General features: G+C 38.3%; 1 protein-coding gene across 2 annotated transcripts in view; it reads left to right on the top strand.

Moving 5' to 3' along the window:
• Nucleotides 1-25973, top strand: part of Cog3 (conserved oligomeric Golgi complex subunit 3) — a 152086-nt gene that overhangs the window by 98302 nt on the left and 27811 nt on the right. The window contains exons 6-9 of one of the 2 annotated variants that reach the window (XM_068386773.1): nucleotides 10401-10667; nucleotides 20849-21017; nucleotides 23704-23856; nucleotides 23976-24119. In XM_068386773.1, coding sequence (XP_068242874.1) covers nucleotides 10401-10667; nucleotides 20849-21017; nucleotides 23704-23856; nucleotides 23976-24119 — 733 coding nt within the window. The remainder of the gene's footprint in view (nucleotides 1-10400; nucleotides 10668-20848; nucleotides 21018-23703; nucleotides 23857-23975; nucleotides 24120-25973) is intronic. The other variant, XM_068386774.1, reaches the window with a different exon arrangement.

The raw sequence follows: 25973 nt of genomic DNA, 5'->3' as shown, positions 1-25973 counted from the left end.
GAAATTGGAGCACTTTTCATAAGTTTTGTGTTCAGCAAATAATCTTGTCCTTGGAGGTTCTCTTTTTCAACACAAGAACATCCACAAGTATACATGGACTTAACCATGTGGCAATTTCAAAAATCAAATATAGTGGAACCTCTACATACGATGAACCTCTACATACGATCTTAATCCGTTCCGAGAACTGCTTCGTATGTTGCAACGATCGTATGTTGGGGCGAATATTCCCATAATAATACACTGTAATTTGAATAATTCGTTCCACAGCCCAAAAACCCGTGATAACTCCTTAATAAATTGCTACACATAATTACACATAACATTAATACAATTGCATTATACAGAAAGATGTAAAAAAGAATAAATGATAAAGAAATGATAAATAAAAAAAGGGGTTTTTATCGTCACTTTACCTTAGAGACAGGCCAACACAGGTGTAGGAATTTCTACGTAGGAGGAGAAGGAAGGTCGGCTAGAAGGTACAGATGGCGACTGCAATAACTGGGGGGTGAGCAAGTGCATTATCCAAGCAAAGCAAGCACTTCAAAGGCAAATTCCTCTCCTGAAGGTACTTCTTGACAGCAGGGCCGAAAACTTGGTTTACCCATTCAACAAAGAAATGCCTAGTAACCCAAGCCTTAGAATTAGCACGCCACAAAACATGCAGCATGTCCTTATTGATTCTATGTGCCTTAAAGGCCCTAGGGTTTTCGGAATGGTAAACCAATAATGGCTTTATTTTGCAGTCCCTGCTAGCATTGGTGCATAAAGCAAGAGTCAACGATCCTTCATAGGCTAATGTCTAGGCATTTTCTTCTCTTCGGCAGTAATGTATGTTTGACTAGGCATCTTCTTCCAAAACAGACCGGTTTCCTCACAATTGAACACTTGCTGCTCTACTTAGCCTTCATCCTCCACGATCTTTTCAAACTTCTTAATAAAATCGTTAGCAGCCTTGGTGTCTGAACTTGAAGCCTCTCCGTGCCGAACAACTGACTGAATTCCGGTCCGTCGCTTAAATTTCTCGAACCAACAGAGAGATGCCTTGAATTCCTCCGTTGTAAGATCAGTTGACTTTCCCGTCACCCCCAGACGCTCGCCGCCTTCAAGTCACAATAGGTAGCGCTGGCCTTCTCACAAATGATCATTTCAGTGATCGTATCGCCAATAATCTCTTTGTCCTTTATCCGTATCAACAAAAGGCATTCCCTCTCTTCCAGGGTAGGGCTACGACGTTTAGAAATAATGGTGATCCCCCTCGATGGTTTGACTGCTTTAACCCTTTTATCCCCAGGCTATTTGGAACTTTCCAACCCTTAACCCCCAGGCATTTTATTTTTTCAAGCACATTTTGCAATATATATATTTTTAAATTGCTCTAACAGCCTTAATTTTCATCATAGAAAGGTCAGGTTGGTCTCGTTCTTTTGGAAAATGCCTGAAGTTTCTCATAAAGTTATGAAAAATATGCAAAAAAAATGTAAATAGCAGTCTTTTGCAAGGACATACCAGTATGTCCATGGGGGTAAAGGGGTGAGTTTTGTGAAACGTACCGGTACGTCCATTGGTGGTAAAAGGGTTAATGGCTCCCTTCTGTTTGATGATCGTTGGGATCGTAGACATATTCAGGCCATATTGTTTAGCCAGATTGCTCACACGCACGCCTCGCTAATGTTTTTCTATAATTTCTTGATTTAGTTCTAATGAAAGCATTGACTTCTTCCTTTTCTCATCACTACTACTACCTGTACCAAAACTAAGCTTCTTAGAATCCATGATTATATGTAAAATAGAAAATGAAATGTAAAAAAAGGAAGATAATAAGCACAGTTGATAACGGACTGAACAGAGGACAACCACACGATGCGCATGAGAACAGAGAACTGACCAAGGCGACGCTCAATGGCGTCCCTCTGACGTGCTGCCGTCTACCGGCGTAAATAAGGAACTACGATCGACGCTTTGAGAAAATTCTATGCGTATGATCTACGTCGGGTGTTGGAGCTTGACTTTGGGTGTCGAGACGAAAATTTGATTGAATTTTACTTTGGGTGTTGGAACAATCATATGTAGAGGTTCCACTGTAGATCACACTGCCATTAATAATTAGAGAAGGAGGACTCTGAGAAATGTAAGAAGTTATAGAGGTGCAGATATTGGTATTGATCACCAGCTCCTTATTGCCATACTGAAATTAAAACAAAGCACCCAACAGAAAGGTAGATAGAATATATAGGTTTGATACAAATAAACTTTTTAAGGTGAAGAACACGGAGAAACCTTCACAATTGAATGTAGGAATGGATTTGCAGTCTTAGAGACTTTAAGAGATGAAGAGCAGACTATAAATGAAGAATAGTGTGATATTAAGAACATATATTAGTCAGTTGGTAGTGAAGTCTTGGGACACGCAGTTACAAGGAGAAGCCATGGATATCAAATAGTATTTGGGATGCTATAAAAAGGAGACAAAAACAGAAATTGAATGTTAAAAGTTTCCGAGGAAGTAATGAAAATTACAAGGTAGAGCATGATAAGTATTCCAGTATTGATAGTGAGGTCAAAATAAAAGCTAGGAGTGACTGAAGAGAATATTTAAACAGTAAAGCAGATGAGGCTCACAAAGCTATGAATACATGAAGTGGCTATGGTGTAAGAATTGTTCATAGAATTATTAATGAAATTTCTATGGGGGTAAAGAATAAGAAGCATATACCCATCAAAAAGAGAGATGGCTCTGTTATAACAACAGAAGATGAAGAAAGACAACGATGGATGAAACACTTTAGTGAGGTTATGAATAAGAGTTATGAAGGGAATAATTTGATTGATATACCTGAAGCTGATGAAGACCTTGATGTTCCCATGAATTAATTTAGTGTGTTTGAAGTTGAAGCTATCCTCAAAACACTAAAAGAGATGGAAAGCCCATGGATACGATGAAATAAATGCCAAGATGATACTGGCCAAAAATGAAGTGACTCAAAATACAAGATTATTTTGTAGAAGGTGGCATGAAGAAGCAAAACCTGATGAATAGGAGTTAGGAGTGTTGATGAAAATGGCAAAAAAAGGAGACGACTGATTGCAATAATTACAGAGGCATAACACATCAGTTGTGATGAAAATATATAATATGCTTATTCTAAAAAGACTAGAGAGAAAGATTGATGAAAAGCTGAGAGAGGAACAAGCAGGATTTCGAAAAGGTAGAAGTTGCACTGACTAAATTTTCATTTGGAGACATGTACAGCAATGCATAGAATATAGAAATCCACTTTTGATGGCATTTGTGGACTATGAAAAAGCCTTTGAAAGTGTGCACCGGTCAATTTTATGGAGAGTCCTGCGTTATTATGGAATGACTCTTAAATATGTAAATTTGATTAAGTCTGTTCATGAGCATAGCAAGTGCAAATTTAATGTTAATGGAGTCTTATCACATGAATTTCCAGTGAACAGCAGAGTACTCTTAGGGAATGTATTGTCACCTATGTTGTTTATCCTCCTCGTGGATTTTGTAATGCATAGAACAGTCACAGATGGTGAAGAAGGATTGAACTGGATTGGTGATAGGAATTTAGCAGACTTAGAGTGTGCTGATGATGCTGTACATGTTAGCAGAACATTACAGGATTTGCAATGCTCGCTTACCAGAATGCATGAAATATCACATGAGGTTGGGCTGAAAATAAATAGAAGAAAGACAGAGATGATGAGAATGGAGTATGCGATGGAAGATGAAATATCATTGGAAGGAGAAAGGATTAATGTGGTAGAATCATTCAAGTATTTAGGAGCTATGATCTCCAATACAGGGTCTTTAGTGAAATACTGTACTGAAAAAAGCATATCAGACAATGGCTAGGTTAAGTAAAATTTGGAAATCAAATCGCCTGGAATTACATATTAGAATCAGATTATATATCAGTTTAGTGAGATCGATGTTACCCTATGGACACGAGTCATGGTATGACAATGAAACAATCTCCAATAGATTTGGTAGATTTGAGAACAAAGCCCTCAGAAGGATATTGGGAGTTAAATGGCAGGACAGGACTAAAAATGAAACTATAAGAGAGATTACTCGAGTGCCATATGTGGATGAGCTCATAATGAGGAGTAAATGGAGATGGTTTGGGCATGCTCTTTGCGCTCCCCAGGAGAGAATAGTTCACCAAACATTCAGCTGGGCTCCACAAGGCACTAGAATAGTTGGAAGACCCAGACCTACATGGCTGAGCACTATGAAGCATGAAATAGACGAGAATGGAGAAGTATTGAATTAAAAGCTCAAGATAGATACGACTGGCGAAATCTAATCGAGGCCCTTTGTGTCAATAGTCGTAGGAGATGATGATAATGATGAAGAAGAAGGCATTCTGAATAAGAGAGAATTAATACTGTAATGAGTTATAAATGTATTATTTAAAAATTATAATAGATAACACATCATTGCTTTTGTTATACTATTTTAACTATATATAGTAGATGCCTTGAATAAGTTAAGAAATAGTATACACAATACTCTTTCTTATTGATTCGTTCAGACTTTTCATACTATATAGACCTGGCATGTGGTTTGTCCTAGTAAATAAGCTTGTTGCATATGCAGATGAGGCTACTCTCTCTGCATCAGTTCCATCTCCTGAATGTACCGTAGATCTGGGGTTGCTGAATCCCTTAATAGAGATCTAACTAAAATTAGTGCATGGTGCAAAATAAGAAGTATGAATTTGAATCCTATCAAAACTCTAAGTATGATTGTAAGTAGGTCACGGACAGTGGCTCCTCAACATCCGGATAGCGGCACTGATAATATTTCTTTAACTTTGTATGACACTTTTAAAATTCTAGGTCTGATTCCCGACAGCAAATTTACTTTTGAGAAACGCATTAGGTCTGTGTCTTCTTTGATTGCAAAAAAAAATTGGCTTATTGAGAAAGTCTTTTAAGATTTTTGGTGATCAATCTATTCTGAAGAAGTGTTTTAATTTTTTTATTCTACCCTGTTTCAAGTATTGTTCTCTTGACTGGTCTTCAGCTCTTAATTTGTTGGACAGGGACTTACGGTGTGTTATATTTCTTATTGCTGATCTAGATACTTTGGTACCGTCGTTCAAGAAAAATTGCCTATAGTCAGTCTCTGTTTATAGTGCTCAGGGAAGAACCTTTAGATTCATTCCATATGATGCATTAGCTCGTTAATTGGGACATTTTTATAAAAAAAAATTCCTGACAACATATGTTAATATGTTATCCAACAATGTAACGAAGAGACTCAGAAATAGACTTTTCAAGTTTGACTTCCTCTTTCTCAGTCAGATTCCTTTTTTCTCCCATATCATCCATTATACCTCTTCATTTTCAATTCCAAGTTCATTGATGATATCATTCAACAAAATGCAAGTCAAGCATATTTCTACTTAGTTACTGTTCAGTGATGTGTTTTGCATTAGCAAATGACAACTGCCCGTTTTAATCCCTCTTTACACTTAGTTGGAGCTTTTTCACTTAACTAATACTTTCTAAAGCAAAACTTAAGACTTACCAAATTTGGATTGTCACATGGGGCATACATTTGGCGTATGCAACCAGAGAAGTGTTCCAAGAGATTTTATTTAATCACCTTGTATGAATTTAACACAATAGAATTTATTATGCATTTCATAGTCTGTAAGTGACTTACATAACAGAATAATTTTTTTTTTCAATTCATACTGGCACTTAAATCTTGAGTTTGCATCTTGTGAACATTGAATAAAAATTGATAACATCAAACCATTTATTGATAAGGTGAATGAAATTAGTACTCTATTCTGTCTTCCTCTGACTATACACTTCACGAATGGCAGAGCCAAAAAAAAAAAAAAAAACTTATTATTTTGCAACTTGAACCCCAAACTGTCGTCGGCAATAACATCCTTGCAAAAATGCACTGAGTACATCACAGTAGGATCTAGGATATGCTCATTAGACTGTCCACATGCCTGTTTTCAGTCATCTCTTAAACTTTCATTTCTCTGAAAACTAAAGAAACGCATGTTTAAAGCTACAGTATAGACTTGGATTTTCCTCTTATGTTAAAGCAGCCAAAAACTGCGCAAATTGTTCAGCATTGTGCTGACAATATTTAAACAAAGTGATTAAGCGGGGAAATTCTTTTCACAATATTGTTTACCACAAGAAATGTTTGCAAATGAGGCATTGTGCAAGACAACTGGTATTTATATGCTGGAATCCTAAGCATATTATAGATCAATATGTATAAAACAAGTTACTAGGGATAGGATATATAATACAAAGAAACCGAAGGACATATTTTGGGTTGCCTTTTAAGCCAAATCTTTGACCTGGATTGCATGCTGTACGTGAGCCCGGCCGAGGTTAGGGGCTCACATGAGCTCACTGTTTTACCTGCTCAAGTTCTGATCTGCGCGTTAGCAGACCCGTTCTTCTCTGGATCCTGCACAAAAGGATTTTTCAAGGTGACAAATATGTTTTTCAAATGGAAGAATGCTAATGGCCAGTTGATGGTAGGATTTCAGGTTTCCTGTGGTGATTAAATAGTTCTCAAAATATTTACTATTAAATTTTTTATACATTTCTAACGTACTTGTTGGACACTATAGATATTACGCATATGTAATCTTTAAGTTCTTCAGGGTATTGTTCTTGGTCCCATACTTTTCGTGATGGATGCATGATATGTAATTGGCTGATTAAAGACTCTGGGTGCTGCATGTCTCAACAGAGATTTAATTAAAACAAATTTGCATTTGTTCACCAAATTAGCAAACCTTACATCATTTATTATGGATATTCTTTCGGTAAAGCTGGAAGGTACCTAATTAGACTTTTGGTGTGAGGAGGCAACCCTATCCAGACACTGGGTAGGAGTGTCTAGGGGTACTAGCTGCCTATATATATACAGTACTCACAGAATGGTGATCTAGTCACTTTCTCTGTCTGGCTTCTAGAGAGCAGTTGTCTCCTCTCTCTCCTCCCATAGGCATTGACGTACAGTGAAAAATTATTGCTTTACGCTCATCTTTATGTTCGTCTTTCTCTTTTTCAAGTGTGATTGTGCTTCTTCATTGACAGTCCCATACCAACCTGCCCTGGTAGCGAGGGTTGTCCTTGCGGGACCTTCATGTCATCTTTTGAGACGGACCCACATTCTGTGTGTCCGACCTATAGGGGGTGTCTTTGCAAATGAGACTCACCTTATGATGAATGTAGAGAGTGGTCTGCCTTACAGTGAAAGAGGTTTGGGCGACACAAGAAGAAGAAGGCTAAGTGCAATCGCACTCACTCAGAATCTAACACGAAGGCAAAGAGATCACAAGTTTCCTCTTCTTTGCGCTCTCCTACACCTGTTTCTGAAACTCCTACTCACCCGTCTTCCTCCGGGGAACGTTCGAGTAGGAGCGCAGTCCCTTTAACTCCTGAGCAGTCTTGCGGACTTGGGGGAGTTGCTGCTTCTCCTAGCGAAGCACCTTCTCCTCCTGCTGCTAAGGCGCTTTCTCCCTTTCAGATGTATTGCGGGCTTAGCCGTCCTTGGAAATTTCTGCTTCTCCTTCGAAGGAGCGCTTCTGCATCTCCTTCAACGTGTGGCTAAAAAGGATCCTTGGCCTGTGGCCAATTTTGCCCTGGACATTTGCAAGGTTCTCCTTTCTCCCTCCGAACAGCCTCCTGCCAACGACGAGCCTTATCATCATCCTGTGGCATCGTTGTCTTTTAATATACAGCTCAGATGCATTAAAGGAAGGTTAGGGGTTCTTACTTACTGCTGCACACGGTCTCGGGCCTATGGTCCAAGTCCGAAAGGTACCAGCACACAAATCTCCTGGAGATAGAGCAGCCTTTCTAGCTCTACAGCAGTTCCATCAGTAACTGGCGGGTTACTCTGTAGTGTTGATGAACGACAACACTACAGTAGTGGCTTACATAAACAAACAAGAAGGTACCCTTTCACTGCCCCTATGCCATCTTGTAGTAAAGATTCTACGATGGATAGAAGATCCTACAGTGTCCCTATCAGCTCGTTTCATTCCGGGCAAGAGGAATGTGCTTGCGGACAACCTGAGCAGAGCGACTCAGATAGTGGGCTCCAAATGGTCTTTGAACCCTTTGATAGCCAACAGAGTCCTTACTTTGCAGTGTTCCCCGACAATGGACCTGTTCGCAACGTCCCTGAACTTCAGGCTGCCGCTTTACTGCTCTCCAGTCCCGGACGCTCAGGCTCTATGGCAAGATGCATTCCAACAACGGTGGGACAACATCGATGTATACGCCTTTCCCCCGTTCTGTCTGATGAGGAGATTGCTCAACAGAATCAGAGCATCCAACAACCTAATGATGACCCTTATAGCTCCGCTTTAGCATTAGGCAGAGTGGTTGCCAGAACTGCATCTTCAAGTAGATCTCTTTCACAGGACGGTTCCGTCTCTGCTGCTTCCCGCCTGGAGACTATCCAGCATCTCATCTCTGAGAGGATTTTCGCAACAGGCTGGGAAATGAATGTCTGGTTACTTACGACAGTCCTCTGCCTCAATATACCAGGCAAAATGGAATATTTTTCGTGGTTGGTATCATGGAAGGGATATCTCTCCTGTTGATGCCCCTATTCTTATGATAACAGAGTTTCTTATTTACCTTTGAGAGGAAAAACTCCTTTTGGTCTCTGCGGTGAAAGGCTATCTCTCGGCCTTAAGCCTAGCCTTTAGATTGAATGGAATGGACCTCTCCTCTTGGTTGGAACTTTCCTTACTCATACAGTCATGAGATCTCTTGCCCCCCTGTCGGAGATAAGAATTCCTGCTTGGAACATGGTTCTCATCTTTAGGTCCTTGAAAGGAAGAGTATATGTTCGGTAACCAATGATCCATATCAATTGTTACTTTGCCCTGTAAGGAGTTTGAGGTATTACCATAAATAACCAGAGAATATGCGGGGCCACAAATGGTGAACCACGAATGGGCAAGGGAATACTGTATACATGTGTGTGTGTGTCTGTGTGTGTAGGTGGCTAGTACCCTAGCCAGTGTTTGGGATAGGGTTGCCACCTCGTACCAAAAGTTGTTATTGGCTACCTTCCAGCTTTGCTGAAAGAATATCCACAATAAACAACTTCAGATTTGTATTAGTTAGGGAAAAATACAAATTAACTATGAATTTGTCATATCATCAGTTAAAGTGGATGAAGTTTAATCTTGCTGAAACTCAAGAATATGTCTCTTGATGGAGGTATGACATTGACTTCCTTATCCTGATATTTTTCTTGACAATATTTCCTTAGGTACATGTACTGTAAGTCATGGAAGATTCATGGTGTCATTCTTGACAACAAGTTCCCTTTAGTAAAACACCTGGTATATATTTTCTTTTTTTTAATTGCCATAAGTAAATATTTCCTTATTTGCTAGGTTGTGAATATACTGTACTGTAGTTCCAAAGTTTGGTCTCCAATATTTGACTTTTATCTGAATATTGTTTGACAGACTCCTATTTTATTATTATTTTTTTCATTGATAATACTAGAAATTTAACCACCACCATTTCTATAGTTCATTGCTTCTTATATTGTACCTTTACAAAAATCCTTGACAGCAGTAAACAAAATAATAGGAGAAACATGGTTTATTGTGAATATCAAAAGTTTAGGAAATTATTCAAAATTATCCCTCCTTCTCTAAAAAGCCTCAAATGATAAAATAATGAGATTCACTGTTGTTTAGGTGGATAGACCATAGATGGCAGTGATTGGTTACTCCTACCATTATAATCTTCCATCCAAAACAACTTTTCTTCATAAGCATGATCATTCAGTTATGACTGAACTGGGAAAATATCTTAACTCTTCACAAGTACAAACCTCACCTCTGAAGACCTACTGATTGGAGATATTCCTTAGCTTCAGCTTACTGAGGCTCAGGAACAAAAGTTAATGGCTTTCATTTTGTTGTGGAATTTTCAACTGTAATAAGAACCCAATATTACTCCTTTCTTGACTAACCATCATTTGGCAAGCATTATGTAATATTAAAGAAAGAGTTTTATATATTTGAAACCACAATTTTCATATTTTTGTAATAGCATTCTAATTTCATTACTTTTTAATGGAAAGCCTCTCCCCTAAGCACTTCAATATTTGCTATGTTGTAGTCAAAGCTACATCTTTAAAAGTTCAGAACTACTTTCTTTACATACATGTGTCTCATGTATGTTTCATGTAAGAATGCAGATAAAGAATATATTTTTTTCTTTGTGTACAGTATTTACCAGATTGTAAGGGTATCTAATTGAATTATCTCTTATTACCTGTTATTTATGAAATTTAATGCACTCCAGTTAATGATGGGATGGAGATTTTGACAGTTGAATATATCTTTCAGGATGATAGAAGAGCATCTACAGAGTAATCCATCTCAGTTGGGACCTCTAACCTCAATCGTAAACCAAATGTTGGAAGATTCCCAAGAACGATTGGTGTATCGGGCTCATATCTACGTACAAACTGACATTGCCAACTACCGTCCATCTCCAGGAGATTTAGCATATCCAAACAAACTTCAAATGATGGAAACAATAGCTGAAAATATAGCCAGCCAACGGAAAATGCATTCTAGAAATGCATCTGTGTCCTCCATGTCTTCTGTGAGGTTTGTAGTAACAATGTTAATCTATAATTTAATTTAATTACACTACAAATTGTCGAAACTTGCCTATGACTAGTGGTTATCCTGTGTTTCTACTGTAATCCAAAATCACATGATATATGGTTAGATATTGAAACCTCACTGAAAAATAAAGGAACATGTACCAGACTAGTAATGCCCTTTTCTGTGGGAAGTAATAAATATGGTTAGGAAAATATATCAAGTTCTCAATGCCATTAAGTCTCAACTTTTTGTAGCTGAACCGAAGTGATTATCTACAGTATTATCATTTAATAATAGTGTATGTACATATTGTACTAGTCCAAACAGAATAGAAAATATCAAGTTAATTTTTTTTGTTGATTCACTTCACTTCACTTCCACTCCCAGGTAGGCTTTCAGCCTGTCAGTGGAATCAGTTGTCTTCTCCACTCAATTCTGTTTTCAAAAATTCCCTCTCTTCTCAGCTGTTCAATTGTTGGCATGTTGTTCTTTGTCAAAATCTCTTCAATTCCATCCCTCCAGCGTTTACGTGGTCTACCTCTTGATCTCCTCCCACCAGGTGTCCAGTCCCATCTCTTCCTTGCAATTCTATTTCCATCCATTCTCATTTAATGTCCCAGCCATCTCAGCTGTCCCTTCTCAATCTTGTTCAACATAGCAGTCACTCTCCCCCCAGCTCCACCTCTTTGATGTCTCACAAGATTATAATACAGGAGAGGGGGTTCCCAGCCCCCTCGTCCCGTCGCTTTTAGTCGCCTCTTACGACACGCAGGGATACGTTGGCTCTATTTTAACTGTTTTATAATAACAATAACAGTAACAATAACAATAATAATAATAGTAGTAAATAATTGTAAATAATAGTAATTAATAATTATTAATTAATTATTAAATAATTATTAAATGATTATTAAATAATAATGAATAATTAATCATTAATAATTGTTAATTAATAAATAATAATAATCAATATTTAATCATTATTAATTGTTAATTAATAAATAATAATAATTAATAATTAATCAGTATTAATTGTTAATTAATAAATAATAATAATTAATAATTAATCATTATTAATTGTTAATTAATAAATAATAATAATTAATAATTAATCAGTATTAATTGTTAATTAATAAATAATAATAATTAAATAATAGTTAAATAATAATAATAATTGGTACAGTTCAAACTTGTCATCTTAAGTAATTGTAAGTTTTATATTTTTATTTGTTTGAATTGATTCACATGACTTTTACTATGCTATAATATATACTGTATGTTCATTACATATGATAGTTTTCCGTAAAAGCTTAAGTGGCTGTTAAAATTTATAATGAGGTGGCGTATTGCACACTGAGTAGTCAATTTGATTCTAGCTGCAGAGCAGTATGGATGTAATTTTGGCACTAAAAGAAGCTTGGGGGTTTTTTTCTTAATAAAACTTGTTTTTTTTCAATTTTTAAGGTTGACTGACTGTGCTTACACGTAGTCTTGCAGGGCTGCCCTGGTAAGCCTGACCATAATTGGTGCAGGTTTGACTTGCCAGGACATAAATCCCCATTTATTCCCGCACTAATAAACCTTCCATTATTTACATAGGATATCTCTTTCAGTGAAGCTGAAAGGCAGCTAGTATACTGAAAAAAATGTAAAGTGGCAACCCTTCCTTACCAATGGTGTAGGTCAGTAGTGGGTGGCTTGGGGGTACCCCAGCCACCTGTCTCTATTCACAGCTCACAGAGCTACCTCACTTTTCTCTTTTGACTGGTTGAAATCGAATGTGTCCACTCTCCACCTCTTCCCAAGGCACGCCATTATGCATACAACCATTGCTTTATTCTTTTCAGGTGTGAGTGTGCTCCTTCTTCTGAAGCTCCCATGCATACCTGTCCTGGTCGCGAAGGTCGCACTTGCGGCACCTTCATATCCTCCGTATACATAGACCTCCATCTGCTGTGTCCTGCTTGCCGGGAGCATTGCTGCGAGCAGGCTTTGCCCTGTGGCGAATGTCAGGAGTGGTCTGCATCCTAGTGAGAGAAGTTTGGAGCAGCGCAGGAAAAAGAAAGCTAAGAGCGATCTTTTCCCCCGGAGTCTGTCTCCCCAGGGAAAAGAGGTCGGGCTTCTTCTTTCCGCACCCTGGATTGCTTCCCAAAGCTCCTCCTCGCCCACCATCCTGTGGGAGTCTGTCGAGTAGGAGCGCAGACCGACTTACTCCTTAGCAATATAGGGGTACTGGGGGTGTTGATGCTTCCCCTAGTGAAGTATCTTAACCTCCATTCACTGGGGAGCCATTTTCCCTTGCAGATGTGCTGCAGGCCTGGCCATCCTTGAGGTTTCTGGTCCCCCTTCAAAGGAGACTCTTCTGCAACTCCTTATCATGGCACGAGGAGAGAACCGTCCCGTGGCAACAACATCTGTCCTGGACCTTCGTAAAGTCCACCTTTCACCCTCTCCTGGCCTGTCCACCCTCAAGTGCAAGTTCCACTTCGCGCTCCTCCTCTAGAGAGACATTATCACTAGCCTCACGATCACAGGCATCACGCTAGAGATCAAGATCACGGGCTTCGCACTCACAATCAAGATCACGGGCATTGCACTCACGATCAAGATCACGGGCATCGCACTCACGATCACGAGCTTTGCGCTCAAAGTCTCATGCTAAGCACTCCTGATCAAGATGATCATGATCGTGAGGCAAGCATTCTAGATTGCGAACTAGACGCTCACAATCGAAAGACAGTCACTCTAGATTGCGAACTAGACGCTCATGATCGAAAGACTGTCACTCTAGACCAGGGGTTCTTAACCTGGGGTCCTTGGACCCCTTAGGGATCTATGAATGGGCCTCAAGGGGTCTGTGAAGGTCAAATGAAAAATCAACATTTATATTCATGTCTTGGTGCAGCCAGCTCCTAGTTTTTTGTCCATTATATATATATATTGGTGCCATCAAAGCGGAATTTCTATTTTGTGTGTCCCTCTTGGAAACTTTAAAGGCCATTGACCTTTTAAACTAGTGATTAGTTATTTGCTAAGCAAACTTTTGAAAGGAAGAAAAATCTTTGTACTCTATGAACAGACAGTGCACCTGCAATGCATGGTAATACATCTGGATTTGCTGCTTTGGTGCAGAAAGAAGCTCCTCAGGTTATCATGACCCATTGCTTTTTACATTGGCGTGCATTGGTGTCAAAGACACTTCTACTGATGTGAAAGTCACCAACTTCATCAGAGCCAGGACCGTAAACCATCATGTTTTCAAGAGGTTTTGTCATGAAATTGGATCACAATATGAAGTTCTCTACCACACAGACTTTCGCTGGCTTTCTTGAATTTCAAGAAGTTTCAATATTTTTGAGAGAAAAAGAAAGCCCACCTCAGAAAAGTTTGATAGTAATAGTTTATCGACGGCTTGGCCTACTTGCCAGATATTATTGGCTTTAATGAGTGAGGTGACTTACGATTCAAGGAACTGAAGTTAGCATTATGGGTGCTTCAGAAAGACTCAAGCCTTTCTGGCCTAGCTGCCACTGTGGAAGCATGGGTTGGAGGCAGGCAACTATGCAAACTTTCTAATGTTAGAGGAAGTGTTTTCACAGCATGGAACTGAGAGTGTCAATTTCTCTGCAGGGACAACTCTGTAAATGTCTGGTTACTCTGTAGAACTCTTTCAAAGATTACTTCTGCTCAGGTGACCTCAAAATTGATACTGTAAATGGATTAGTAACCCTCTCCTTGCCGACAAGGACTGCCTGTGATGAGAACCTTGTCAAAGATTACCTCATTGACCTACGAACAAAAGAAATGTTACAAAATGAGTTTGACACGAAGGGCCTTGGAGAATTGTGGTGTCACTTTACCCTCGCCTGGTAAAGTGAGCTGTGTGTGTTCTGATTCCGGTTGCTACTCCATACCGTTGTGAGTCATGGTTTACAACACTTGGTTCTGTCAAAACAAAGACTCAAATTTGATTGGATGTCAGAGATGACATGCATGTTGCATTGTCAAACTATGCTCCACAGTTTCATCTTCTTATTCAAGCCAAATAATGCCCTCACTAAAATGAGCGTTTGAGGAAAATTAAAGGTTTTGCCTTGTTTAATTTGCATAAGATGATTGTATTTCAGTTTTCAGATTGTTTACTTTATTCATAGTTTGTGCATGTCATACACTATGTAAGACAATAAATTTTCAATAAATAAAGTACATTCATTACATGAAAGGTTATGTTTATTTGCGTTTCTCTAGGAAAGGGGTCCCTAACTTTCACCAGATTCTCAATTGGGTCTGTAACTCAAAAATGGTTAAGAACCTCTGCTCTAGATAATCACGATCTAAGTGTTCCAAACGCTCTAGATCAAGGAGACCCTCTTCAAGAGGACATCGTAGACGCGCGAGCTCTCTATCCGCGTATGGTGCTACATCTGATCCTCATTCCAATCAACCTAGGACCATGTAAGGAAATGTGATAGACCAACCCTTAAAGAAGCCTCTGTCAAGACTACCTCCAGTGCCTTTCAAAGCCTGGGGTATCGTTACGAAGCGTTCACCTACGCAACGCCCCTCTATCAGCTCTGCCGCACCCAAACAGTCACCCACCGAGCACGTTACCCCCACTCGGAGGCTCCTAGCCCCCCCCCCCCCCATCTTCAGGTGTGCAGAGTGCCCCTTCGGCACAAGAACTCCAGAGGCCGCCGCCTTCTTGCTTATGAAAAAGTGACTTTTGCTCGTGATTTACGTGCCATTGAGCGTGAATCTCTTGATTCTGAGCGTGAATCTCGCGCGTCCACGCATTGTCGCAAGGAAAGCGCCTCCCCCAGCAAGTCTTAACTGCTGAACAGGTGAGTGTCTCGCGAGCTGAAACCATGGTTTTGTGAGCTAGTGAGGATCCAACTCCTCCAGCGACATCCTCCACTATTGACAGCTCTAGCTAGCAACAGGCCAGTCCCTTTTCCAGAGGGCTTTAAGGAACCTCGCAACAAGTACACGAACGTTCCTATTTCTCCTGATTGCCCAGTTCGCATCACCAAAAAGCATTTGTTGATGCCTAAGAGGCTTCCTCCACCAGAAGCCTGCCCCTCGGAACAACATCCCAAGAGGCAGTCTCCTCCAGGACTCCCTAAAGAGGCTCCCAACGTGTCTTGGGATGGAGAGCTCCCTTCTTGGTTTGACACCTTGGTGTCCTCAATGCAAAAGTTGATGAAGTTGCCTGTATTACGTGCCCAACCTCCGCCTCATCCACGAGCGACTCCTTGTATACCTCTGGACAAGTCATCCTCTTCCTCGGTGGACGCTCCTTCTGACTCGAGGAGAAGGTCTGCTCAGAGTTCTGTTCTTTCGTTGTTTAGATCAACACTACCTTGACCTATCACCAAGGAGTTACAGGACTCAGCCGCTGACCTACCTACCGGACCTCTTTTTTTACCACCGGTCAAGTCAAGTTAAGGTTCTAGAGCTTATAGAACTGCCGCACCAAGGCTTTTTAATAACTGCCATATGAGCTGAGATCATGCATCAGTCCAGCTGCCTTCAGAAAAAAGGTGAAGATTCATCTTTTCCCCTTAGCATATGACTTACAAGATCTCGCCATCGGGGATGACTATTCACTTTCTGGTCGTTTCTACTCTTGGATGTTCAAACGACAAGATCAGTAAATGATGATCTGCTGGAGCACCTCCTCATGGGTGGAATACGGACCTAAAACTTCACAATAAGTAAGTAAGTAAGTAACACATGAACAAATTCTTATGGACCAAATGCAAATTCAACAGAAGGCCAAGAACTTTAAGTTCAAAGGTCACTCATGAATGGCATAGGCAAGAAACAGTGACAATGCCCCAGAGACTGACCATATATACATTTGATCAGTACCCAAGCCCTCTCTCCATCCAAGCTAGGACTAATGAGGGCCAGGCAATGGCTACTGTGAATACTCAGCGGGTAAACTTATAGTCTCCTGCAATTTCCCCATACAGTACTTAAGCTCACAAGGATGGTGAGGTTGCAGACACTATTAGAAACTATCCAGCTTGAGCGGGTCTCAAACCCCATTCAAGCAGGTTGTCAGGCAGGGACGTTTCCAACAACCCTTGGGTATAATAAAACCTCCAAATGAAGAGGACACTTCATTTGCCACAAATCATGGTGGTTTAATTAGTTATTATTGGTTTGCAAATGAAAAGGACACTTCATTTGCCACAAGTCATGTATGGTTTAATTAGTTATTATTGGGTTCCAAATGAAAAGGACACTTCATGTGCCACAAGTCATGTATGGTTTAATTGGTTATTATTGGTTTGCAAATGAAAAGAATGATTCATTTGCCATAAGTCATGTATGGTTTAATTATTTATGATTGGTTTCCGAATGAAAAGTAGACTTCATTTGCCAGGCCACTCATGTTCAGGTTCTAAACTTGACTCCATACATTGAGGAAGGATTTGGGAAGAAACAAATCACTGGGGCAGCCTTTGTAGACCTTACAGCTGCATACCATACTGTCAAATACTGGGCACTCCGTCTAAAACTGGCCCAAACAGTCAAAGATGCCAACATAGTACAAATCTTAGAGTTGTTTGTAGAAATGGGTAGCAAGAAAAGCAGGTGAAGGACCCAAAAGAATGGTCTTTTGCAGGGCTCTGTACTGTTGCCCATTTTCTTTTAACATTTATACAACCAGAGTTTCAGGATATACAAGGATTCATATACACAGATGACCTATGCATTGTCATGCAGTCATGATTCTTTGAAGAAATATAGGAGAAACTGTCAAGAGCTTCATCATCTCCCTCAGTATATTATAAAAAAGGACACCTCAATGCAAACTCCAGCAAAACACAGGTGTGTGCATTCCACCTCAACAATCACGAAGCTAACTGAAAACTAAAGATTACATGGAAAAATGAAGAATTAGATACCCAATAAAATCCAGTATACCTAGGTGTTACTCTTGACTGAACTCTTAGCTTTAAAGAACACAAACAAACTAAAGAAGGAACTATCAACAAGAAACAACTTACTTAGCAAATTAGCCAACACCAGCTGGAGAGCAGATCCCAACACCCTTAACCAAACAGGTCTTCTATTCTACTTCAGAATATTCTTCACTAGTGTAGGAAAGATCATGCCACACAAAGAAAGTGATTCCAAAGCTTAACAGAGCCTGTTGAATAATCACTGGCACATTAAAGGCAACACCCCTGCCATCTCTCTATAAACTGGCCAGTATGGCACCACCTCAAATTTGAAAAGATGTTATAAAAAATTGAAAAGGTCAAAGAGATGAATGATCCAAGGCATCCACTTCATGGACATCAGGCAACAAGACGGCGATTAACAATCAAGGAAACGCTTCATGGCCATGGAGGTTCCTGAACATCTAAACCATGCTGCCTACAGATTGATGAAATGGAGGGAGAGTGAATGTAATTCAACCAAAGAAGCATTACCTGACCTTAGCAAACACCTATCTTATGGAGGATCCCTTAACAGGAAAGAGTGGACCACTTTAAATAGAGCAAGATCCAAGGTCGGGAAAACAGGAATCAGACCAGACGTATGGATATGTCGCCAATGCGGATTGCCCTTGGGGTGAATTGCCCAGACAATGGACCACATTCTCCACTACTTCCCACTAGGACCTGCATGTTCTGATGTTAATTTACAGGAAACAAATGACAGAGCCATCCATTAAATACATGAGTGGTGCGATATAATGATGATGATGATTTGCCATATGTCATGTCATCAGTTTAGTTAGTTGTTTTTGGTTTCTGAATGAAAAGGACACTTCATTTACCACAAGTCATGTATGGTTTATTTAGTTATTATTGGTTTCTGAATGAAAAGGATACTTCATTTACCACAAGTCGTATGGTTTATTTAGTTAATGTTGGTTTCTGAATGAAAAGGACACTTCATTTACCACAAGTCATGTATGGTTTATTTAGTTATTATTGGTTTCTGAATGAAAAGGACACTTCATTTACCACAAGTCGTATGGTTTATTTAGTTATTACTGGTTTCTGAATGAAAAGGACACTTCATTTACCACAAGTCTTGTATGGTTTATTTAGTTATTATTGGTTTCTGAATGAAAAGGACACTTCATTTACCACAAGTCGTATGGTTTATTTAGTTATTACTGGTTTCTGAATGAAAAGGACACTTCATTTACCACAAGTCATGTATGGTTTATTTAGTTATTGGTTTCTGAATGAAAAGGGCACTTCATTTACCACAAGTCATGTATGGTTTATTTAGTTATTATTGGTTTCTGAATGAAAAGGACGCTTCATTTACCACAAGTCATGTATGGTTTATTTAGTTATTACTGGTTTCTGAATGAAAAGGGCACTTCATTCACCACAAGTCATGTATGGTTTATTTAGTTATTATTGGTTTCTGAATGAAAAGGACACTTCATTTACCACAAGTCGTATGGTTTATTTAGTTAATGTTGGTTTCTGAATGAAAAGGACACTTCATTTACCACAAGTCATGTATGGTTTATTTAGTTATTATTGGTTTCTGAATGAAAAGGACACTTCATTTACCACAAGTCGTATGGTTTATTTAGTTAATGTTGGTTTCTGAATGAAAAGGACACTTCATTTACCACAAGTCATATATGGTTTATTTAGTAATTATTGGTTTCTGAATGAAAAGGACACTTCATTTACCACAAGTCGTGTATAATTTATTTAGTTTTTGGTTTCTGAATGAAAAGGACACTTCATTTACCACAAGTCAAGTATGGTTCAATTGGTTATTATACAAGCAATTTAGTTTGCACAACATTAGAATTCAGGGAGAAAAATCATCCATGAAAAATGAATTCCTCATAACTTGTTTTCAATATCAACGAAACAGGCTTGTTTTGGAAGCAAATGCCCAAACGTTCATTTATTTCCAAGGAAGAACTATGCTAGGGTACAAGGTAGCCAAAGATACCGGTAGGTTTGCATTAATAATAAGGGATAATGTTACTGCCAATTTCAAGCTAAAGCCATTGTTTGTCTAACATGCCCTATTCCCTGGGCCCTCAAAAATATCTCAAAAGTCTATTCTTCCTGTGGTTTTGATGGCTAATTCAAAGGCATGGGTCACCATAGTAATTTTCAAAGACTGGTTCAGGAGTATTGTAGAATAAAAGAAACTATCTTTTAAGGTTATGTTGATCCTCGATAATGCATCTGAATGACCTGAACCCAAATAAGAAAGTTATTTTCTTGCCATCCAATACTATTTCTTTTTTACAACCCATGGACCAAGGCATCATGTCGATCTTCATGCTGTACTATTTATGGTACATAAAGCCAGGCAGTTTGATATTACTTTGGCAGAGGACATGATAAACATTTGTGAGTTTTGAAGAGGCTATAATGTTTATTGGTTAGTGTTAAATGTATGTTGAAGAAACTTTGCCTTCAATTTGTGCATGATTTTAAAGCTCTTGGTGAGCCAATAAAAGACATAGTATTGAAGAATTTGGTATTCCTTAATGAAGAACTTCAGATGGAGTTAGAAGATTTTGAACTGTTGATGGAGGCTGACATCCAACCAACAACAACCAGAAATGTTCGAGTTAGAGGCACAATAGAAAATGGAAAAAAAGTTTACCTGATCACAAACCAAGGAATTTCAAGCTGAAAGAAATTCACCTGAGTTTTTAACATTAATTTTGGTACTCTTTCTTGATTTTAGTGATCCTTGCCCCAACCCCCCACAAAGTAAAAGTATTGAACCCAATCATCCTGTCTACCTTTATCCATGACAAAGAATGTTTGTGAAAAGGCTTTGTCATCTAAAATTCGTACCATCAATATGAAGAGGCCAAATTTATGATGAAAAAAAGAGCATTTTTTTATCTGTTTGGATTGAAAGGCAAACACGTTCGTGAATTCCTACAAGCCAAATGCAAAAAAGCTGCATCACCACTGTTACGCATTGTCATCATCCTGCTTCAACAAAATAGTTTGTCACTTCTAACTACCCTTTTATTTGTGTAAAGTAAGCAGAAGAGATGCCAAGTTTAAGGTAAATTGACCATTGTTAATTTTAATTTTATTATATTGTTTTTTTTTATATTCTTATCAAAGGAGGCACCTTTTGTAACTAATTAACGACATAGAATGTGGTACATTATTACTGTGATTCCTAATGAGACCACTCTATTTCAGATCAGCTACAAGTGAAGAAGTAGCCACTATTAATGAAGGAGCTGAAGAAAGATTTTCTCGTGTTGGTACGTCGCCTGCAGATCTCCATGGGATGTGGTATCCCACTGTTCGTCGCACCTTGATGTGCTTGTTCAAGCTGTACCGGTGTGTTGACCGAAGCATCTTCCAGGTCAGTTTAAAAGTTATGTAAATTTAAACAAAAAATATCTTTCTGCTATTGAAATATTCTGCCTTTATAGAAAGGTTAGAATAAGATTTGTTCATTATCTACCACATGAACTAGTGTAAAGTAGCTAAGTTCTTTTGTAGACTATGAGTTAAGTACAGCAATGTACAAAACAAACAGAACTCTAGCTAAGGAATCTCAAATGCCAAACTGCTCCCTGGGCTAGAGAGAGATATTTGCCTTAAACTCAATCATCACAGATTTTGATGATATTCTTTATAAGATTTTAGTCGTATTTCCAAAATTCTCACGTTGATTTTGTAACTAAGTGATACAGGTTTTAAGATGTCTATTTTACATTTTTCTCTGATCACATTTTTTATACATTTTTTATCTACCTTTCTACCTTTCTCTACTTAATTTTAAAGTACTTCCATCATGAAAAATAATGACTTCTACCTAAAATGTAACATGGTATGGCAATTGCTTATCAAAGTCAAACCCAGTATTGTACTGGGTGCATGAAGTGAACAAAAAAATTAAGCAAAATTATACCCGTTCCCAAGTGCCTGAAACCAATTACAGTACAGTACCATTTCTGGGTGCAATTCATTTAAATTTTCCAACCAGACTGATAAGCACACTTCATTTTTATTAACCCTTTGGCTGCTTAAGGACATACTTTGTCTAATTACTCTTATCTCTTTGGTGACATTGGACATATAATTTACATCCAGAAATTACCTTTTTTTTTTTTTACCTTTCTTTCATTATTTACATAACTAAAAAACTCAACAAGTGGAAAGCCCCTGGATATGATGGAATAACTGCCGAGATGATAATGGCCAAAAATGAAGGGACTCCTTGAATACTTACAAGATTATTTAGTAGAATGTGGTATGAAAAGGCAAACCCTGATGAATGGGAGCTAGGAGTTTTGGTGAAAATTGCAAAAATAAAAAGAGATCTGACTGATTGCAATAATTACAGAGGCATCACACTTACGTCAGTTGTCATGAAAATATGCTCATTCTAAAGAGACTAGAGAGAAAGATTGATGAAATGCCGAGATGAAAAAGTAGGATTTAGAAAAGGTAGAAGTTGTACTAACCAAATTTTCATTTTAAGACATGTGGTACAGCAATGTGTAGAATATAGAAATCCACCTTTGATGGCCTTTTGGACTACAAAAAAAGCCTTTCATAGAGTGCACCGGCCAATTTTGTGGAGAGTTCTGCACTAATATGAAGTTCCTCTCAAATATGTAAATTTGATTAAGTCTGTTCATGAGCATTGTAGGTGCAAAGTGAATGTTACTGGAGTCCTATCAAACGAATTTCTAGTGAACAGAGGAGTACTGCAAAGGAATGTGTCACCTATGTTGTTTATCCTCATGGATTTTGTAATGCTTAAAACAGTTGGGAATGGTGGAGAAGGATTGGACTGGATTGGTAACAGGAAATAAACTGACCTAGAGTATGCTCTTGACACTGTCCTTATTAGCAGAACACCACAGAATTGCAAAGCTAGATTTCCAGAATGCATGAAATATGACAAGATTGGGGCAAAGATAAATAGAAGAAAGACAGAGATGATGAGAATGGAATATGCAAGGGAAGATTAAATAATATTGGAAGGAGGAAGGATTAATGAGGTGGAAACATTTGAATATTAAGGAACTATGATCTATAATACAGGATCTGTAGAATTTTAGTTTAATGAAAGATTGAAAAAAAGCAAATCAGGCAACGGCTAGGTTAAGTAAAATTTAGAAATGAAATCGCCTGAAATTACATATAACAATCAGGCTGTATATCAATTTAGTGAGATTGGTGTTATTACAGTATATGGACAGGCTTTGTGTTATAACCATGAACAATATTGAACAAATTTTGTAGATTTGAGAACAAAGCCCTCAGAAGAATATTGGAAGTTAAATGGCAGGACAGGATTAGAAATTAAACTATAAGAGAGATTACTTGGGTGCCATATGTTGATGGGATCATGGTGAGGGGTAGATGGAGAGGGTTTGGGCAGGCTCTTCGCACTCCCAAAGAGAGATTAGTAACCCTAACGTTCAACTTTGCTCCACAAGGCACTAGAAGTGTTTGAAGTCTCGGGCCTACACGGATGAGGAATATGAATCGTGAAGTAGGAGATGATGAATGGAGAAGTATTGATTTAAAAGCTGAAGATAGAGAGGACTGGCGAAATCTAACAGAAGCCCTTTGCGTCAATAGGCGTTGGAGATGATGATGATGAAAATATTGACAAATTATGTAACATTATATGGTAATGGAAAAGAAATTTAATCAGCTATACAGTAATAAATGTAAATTCCCCTCTAGTATAGCTCTCATGCAAAGATGAGTTAAGTAAATCATCTAAAAAAGACCTTGGGCTTGAGTGATAAATCATTTGGTGAGGGGTTGGCACTCAAGGGGTTAAGGTGACAACTATTGATAGTACAGTACAGTAATAGTTATAATGACAGAGTAAAATATAAATATTTTGTTAATGTATGTTTAAATGTGCTTATTGGAGATGGATATTTTATTGATGATATTTTTTAATGTTGTAGTTATCTTTAACAAAAAAAGTATTGACCTACCTTCTCATGTGTGTAGAATTGGCAGTACATTATTAGAAATGGTAAAAATTGGTCCTTTAGTGAAACTTCTCTCTCCAGGGAGTGTCACTAGAAGCGCTATCAGCATGTATGCAGAGTCTGAGTGTTGCTTCAGCATCAATCAGCAAGACATCATCCCCACTAGATGCCCAGTTATTTGAGATTAAACATCTACTCATTCTACGAGAACAGATGGCTCCTTTTCAGGTTTGTGTATGTATTTTTTTTCTTGAAGATTGTAAAATGATTATTGAACTGTCAAATTGATTTTTTCCTTGACAACTTCTATTCATTTTCTGTTGCAACAATTAAGGCCAGATACTTCTCAACAGGTTGATGCGTGTTTACACGAGACCAGTCTTGACTGGAGTAAGGTGCGAAATGCTGCCTTAAGTTTAATACAGAAGAGAGGTAGACTGTTCTCATTCTCATCAAATAATGCTCTTCTAGAGTTTATTGTAGAAGGAACTCCACAGGTATTTACAATATCTGTTTTATACTGTACTGTACTTGTTTTTTTTTTGTAGGCTAACCTAATTAATGTATCATTAAATATTTGGAGTATTTTACTCAATTTTAGTTTTTTAAATATTTAACTTAGCCAGTGGATATATATGTAGCTAACGTCTCCGACGGTCGACAGATTAAAAAAACTCGCGAGCGATCGCCGTGGTGGTTGCTGGGTGTGACCACTAGCGCCGACTGCCGGCCAGGTACCGCATATATTTCCCCAGGAATTCAGTTCTTCTCTGTCGGTTGAAATGACAAGATTGGTTCCGCTCGCACTTAACCTCAAAGTTTTCAACTAATTGGTGAAGTACTTTTTTCATGGTTTTATGGCTTTCGCCGTGTTGGATTATTCTCAAACAATAAGATCTTCGATAGAAACTCTTTTTGAAAGGAGAGAAAAATTTTTACCCTTTTTTTTTCTTTTTTTTTTTTTTTAATCTCTCTCTGGATTTTCCATAGAGAGAGAGAAGATGGCCGACCCTTCCTTCAGTGTCCGGAAGTGTGTTAAAGGCTTTTAGTTTTTAGTAATTTTATATTTTTTATAAATGACCTATGCCTATTCTTTGTAGGCGGTACTGACTTGGAAAACGAAGTTAAGCAACGTTGAACCCATTCAACTTTTATATTTTTGTAGATTGATGGGATTAATATTTTTAGAAAATATTTTAAGTGATTTTTTGTCTTTTAAAATTTATTCTTTGAATAGTCTTCGCTCTGTTTTCAAAGATGAACTAGCGTTAAGTTTATTTATACTACGCAGTTTGCTCTCTATCGTTACGATAGAAAGAGAATCACGGTGTCACTTTGCAGAAGAGTTAATCGCTTTTGACGTTTAGTTTATTCTTCTTACAAACTGAAGATTTTTTTTTTTTTTTTTTAAATACTTTTTAAAAGGAACATGTTATTTTGCATTTCTTAGTCCTTTTAGTATTTTTCTTTAGTCAAATAACCTTTTATTGACGAAGAGTAAATGAGCCAATACTCTCGTGACAAGAACCGTATGTCATTGAAGAGAGAGAGAACGATCCAAATCTTTGTTCTCGTCCCAAGTCTCTATACAAGGAGTTTGGGAGTGAGTATCGTTGTTCTTCTCGATTCAGTTATTTACTCTCGTTCCAAGTCTCTGTACACAGAGAGAGAGAGAGAGAGAGAGAGAGAGAGAGAGAGAGAGAGAGAGAGAGAGAGAGAGAGAGAGAGATAAAACGTAGTCATTCACGTTCTAGTTTTTGTTCTCATCCCAAGGCACTGTACAGTGAGAGATAGAAAACGTAGTCCTTAGCGATCTAGTTTTTTAGTCTCCTCATAAGTCACTGATCATTTTTAACTTAATATATTTCCATTTTATTATATATATGTATATGTTTATTAATTTTTGCATGTGTGATACATTATGCACTAATGAGCGTACATTATACGACATATTTCGCAATTCTAACCTTTTGATTTAAGGGAGAATTTCTTGCTTCAGATAGAAATCAGCTTTATTCATGTCTAATGTGAAATTATTAAAAAATGCGAGTGTCAGTGAAGAAAGTGCGAAAAACATGTTCAGTGTTGCGGAGGGTTCGTTCGTCTGTTCGTGCTTGTCGCTCACCCAGTTCGAGACCTCTTTCAAGCTCCCCAACCCCTGGGAGAAGGAATGTCACAAGACCAAAGGGAGCGAGAGGCTTTAATCAACGAACAGACGTTCCCTCAAAGGTATGAGATGTTGCACCTCAAGCACGTCCTTACCATAAGACAGGAGAGACTAAGTTCTCCTCGTCTTCCGATGACTCGTTTCTTAAATCTTGGCGTAAGGTTTCGAGACCGTTGAAACGTAA

The sequence above is a fragment of the Palaemon carinicauda genome, chromosome 14 (genome assembly GCF_036898095.1).
Source record: "Palaemon carinicauda isolate YSFRI2023 chromosome 14, ASM3689809v2, whole genome shotgun sequence".
NCBI classification, from domain to species: domain Eukaryota; kingdom Metazoa; phylum Arthropoda; class Malacostraca; order Decapoda; family Palaemonidae; genus Palaemon; species Palaemon carinicauda.
The sequence above is the reverse complement of the archived record's forward strand: the minus strand, read 5'-3'. Positions and strand labels throughout refer to the sequence as shown.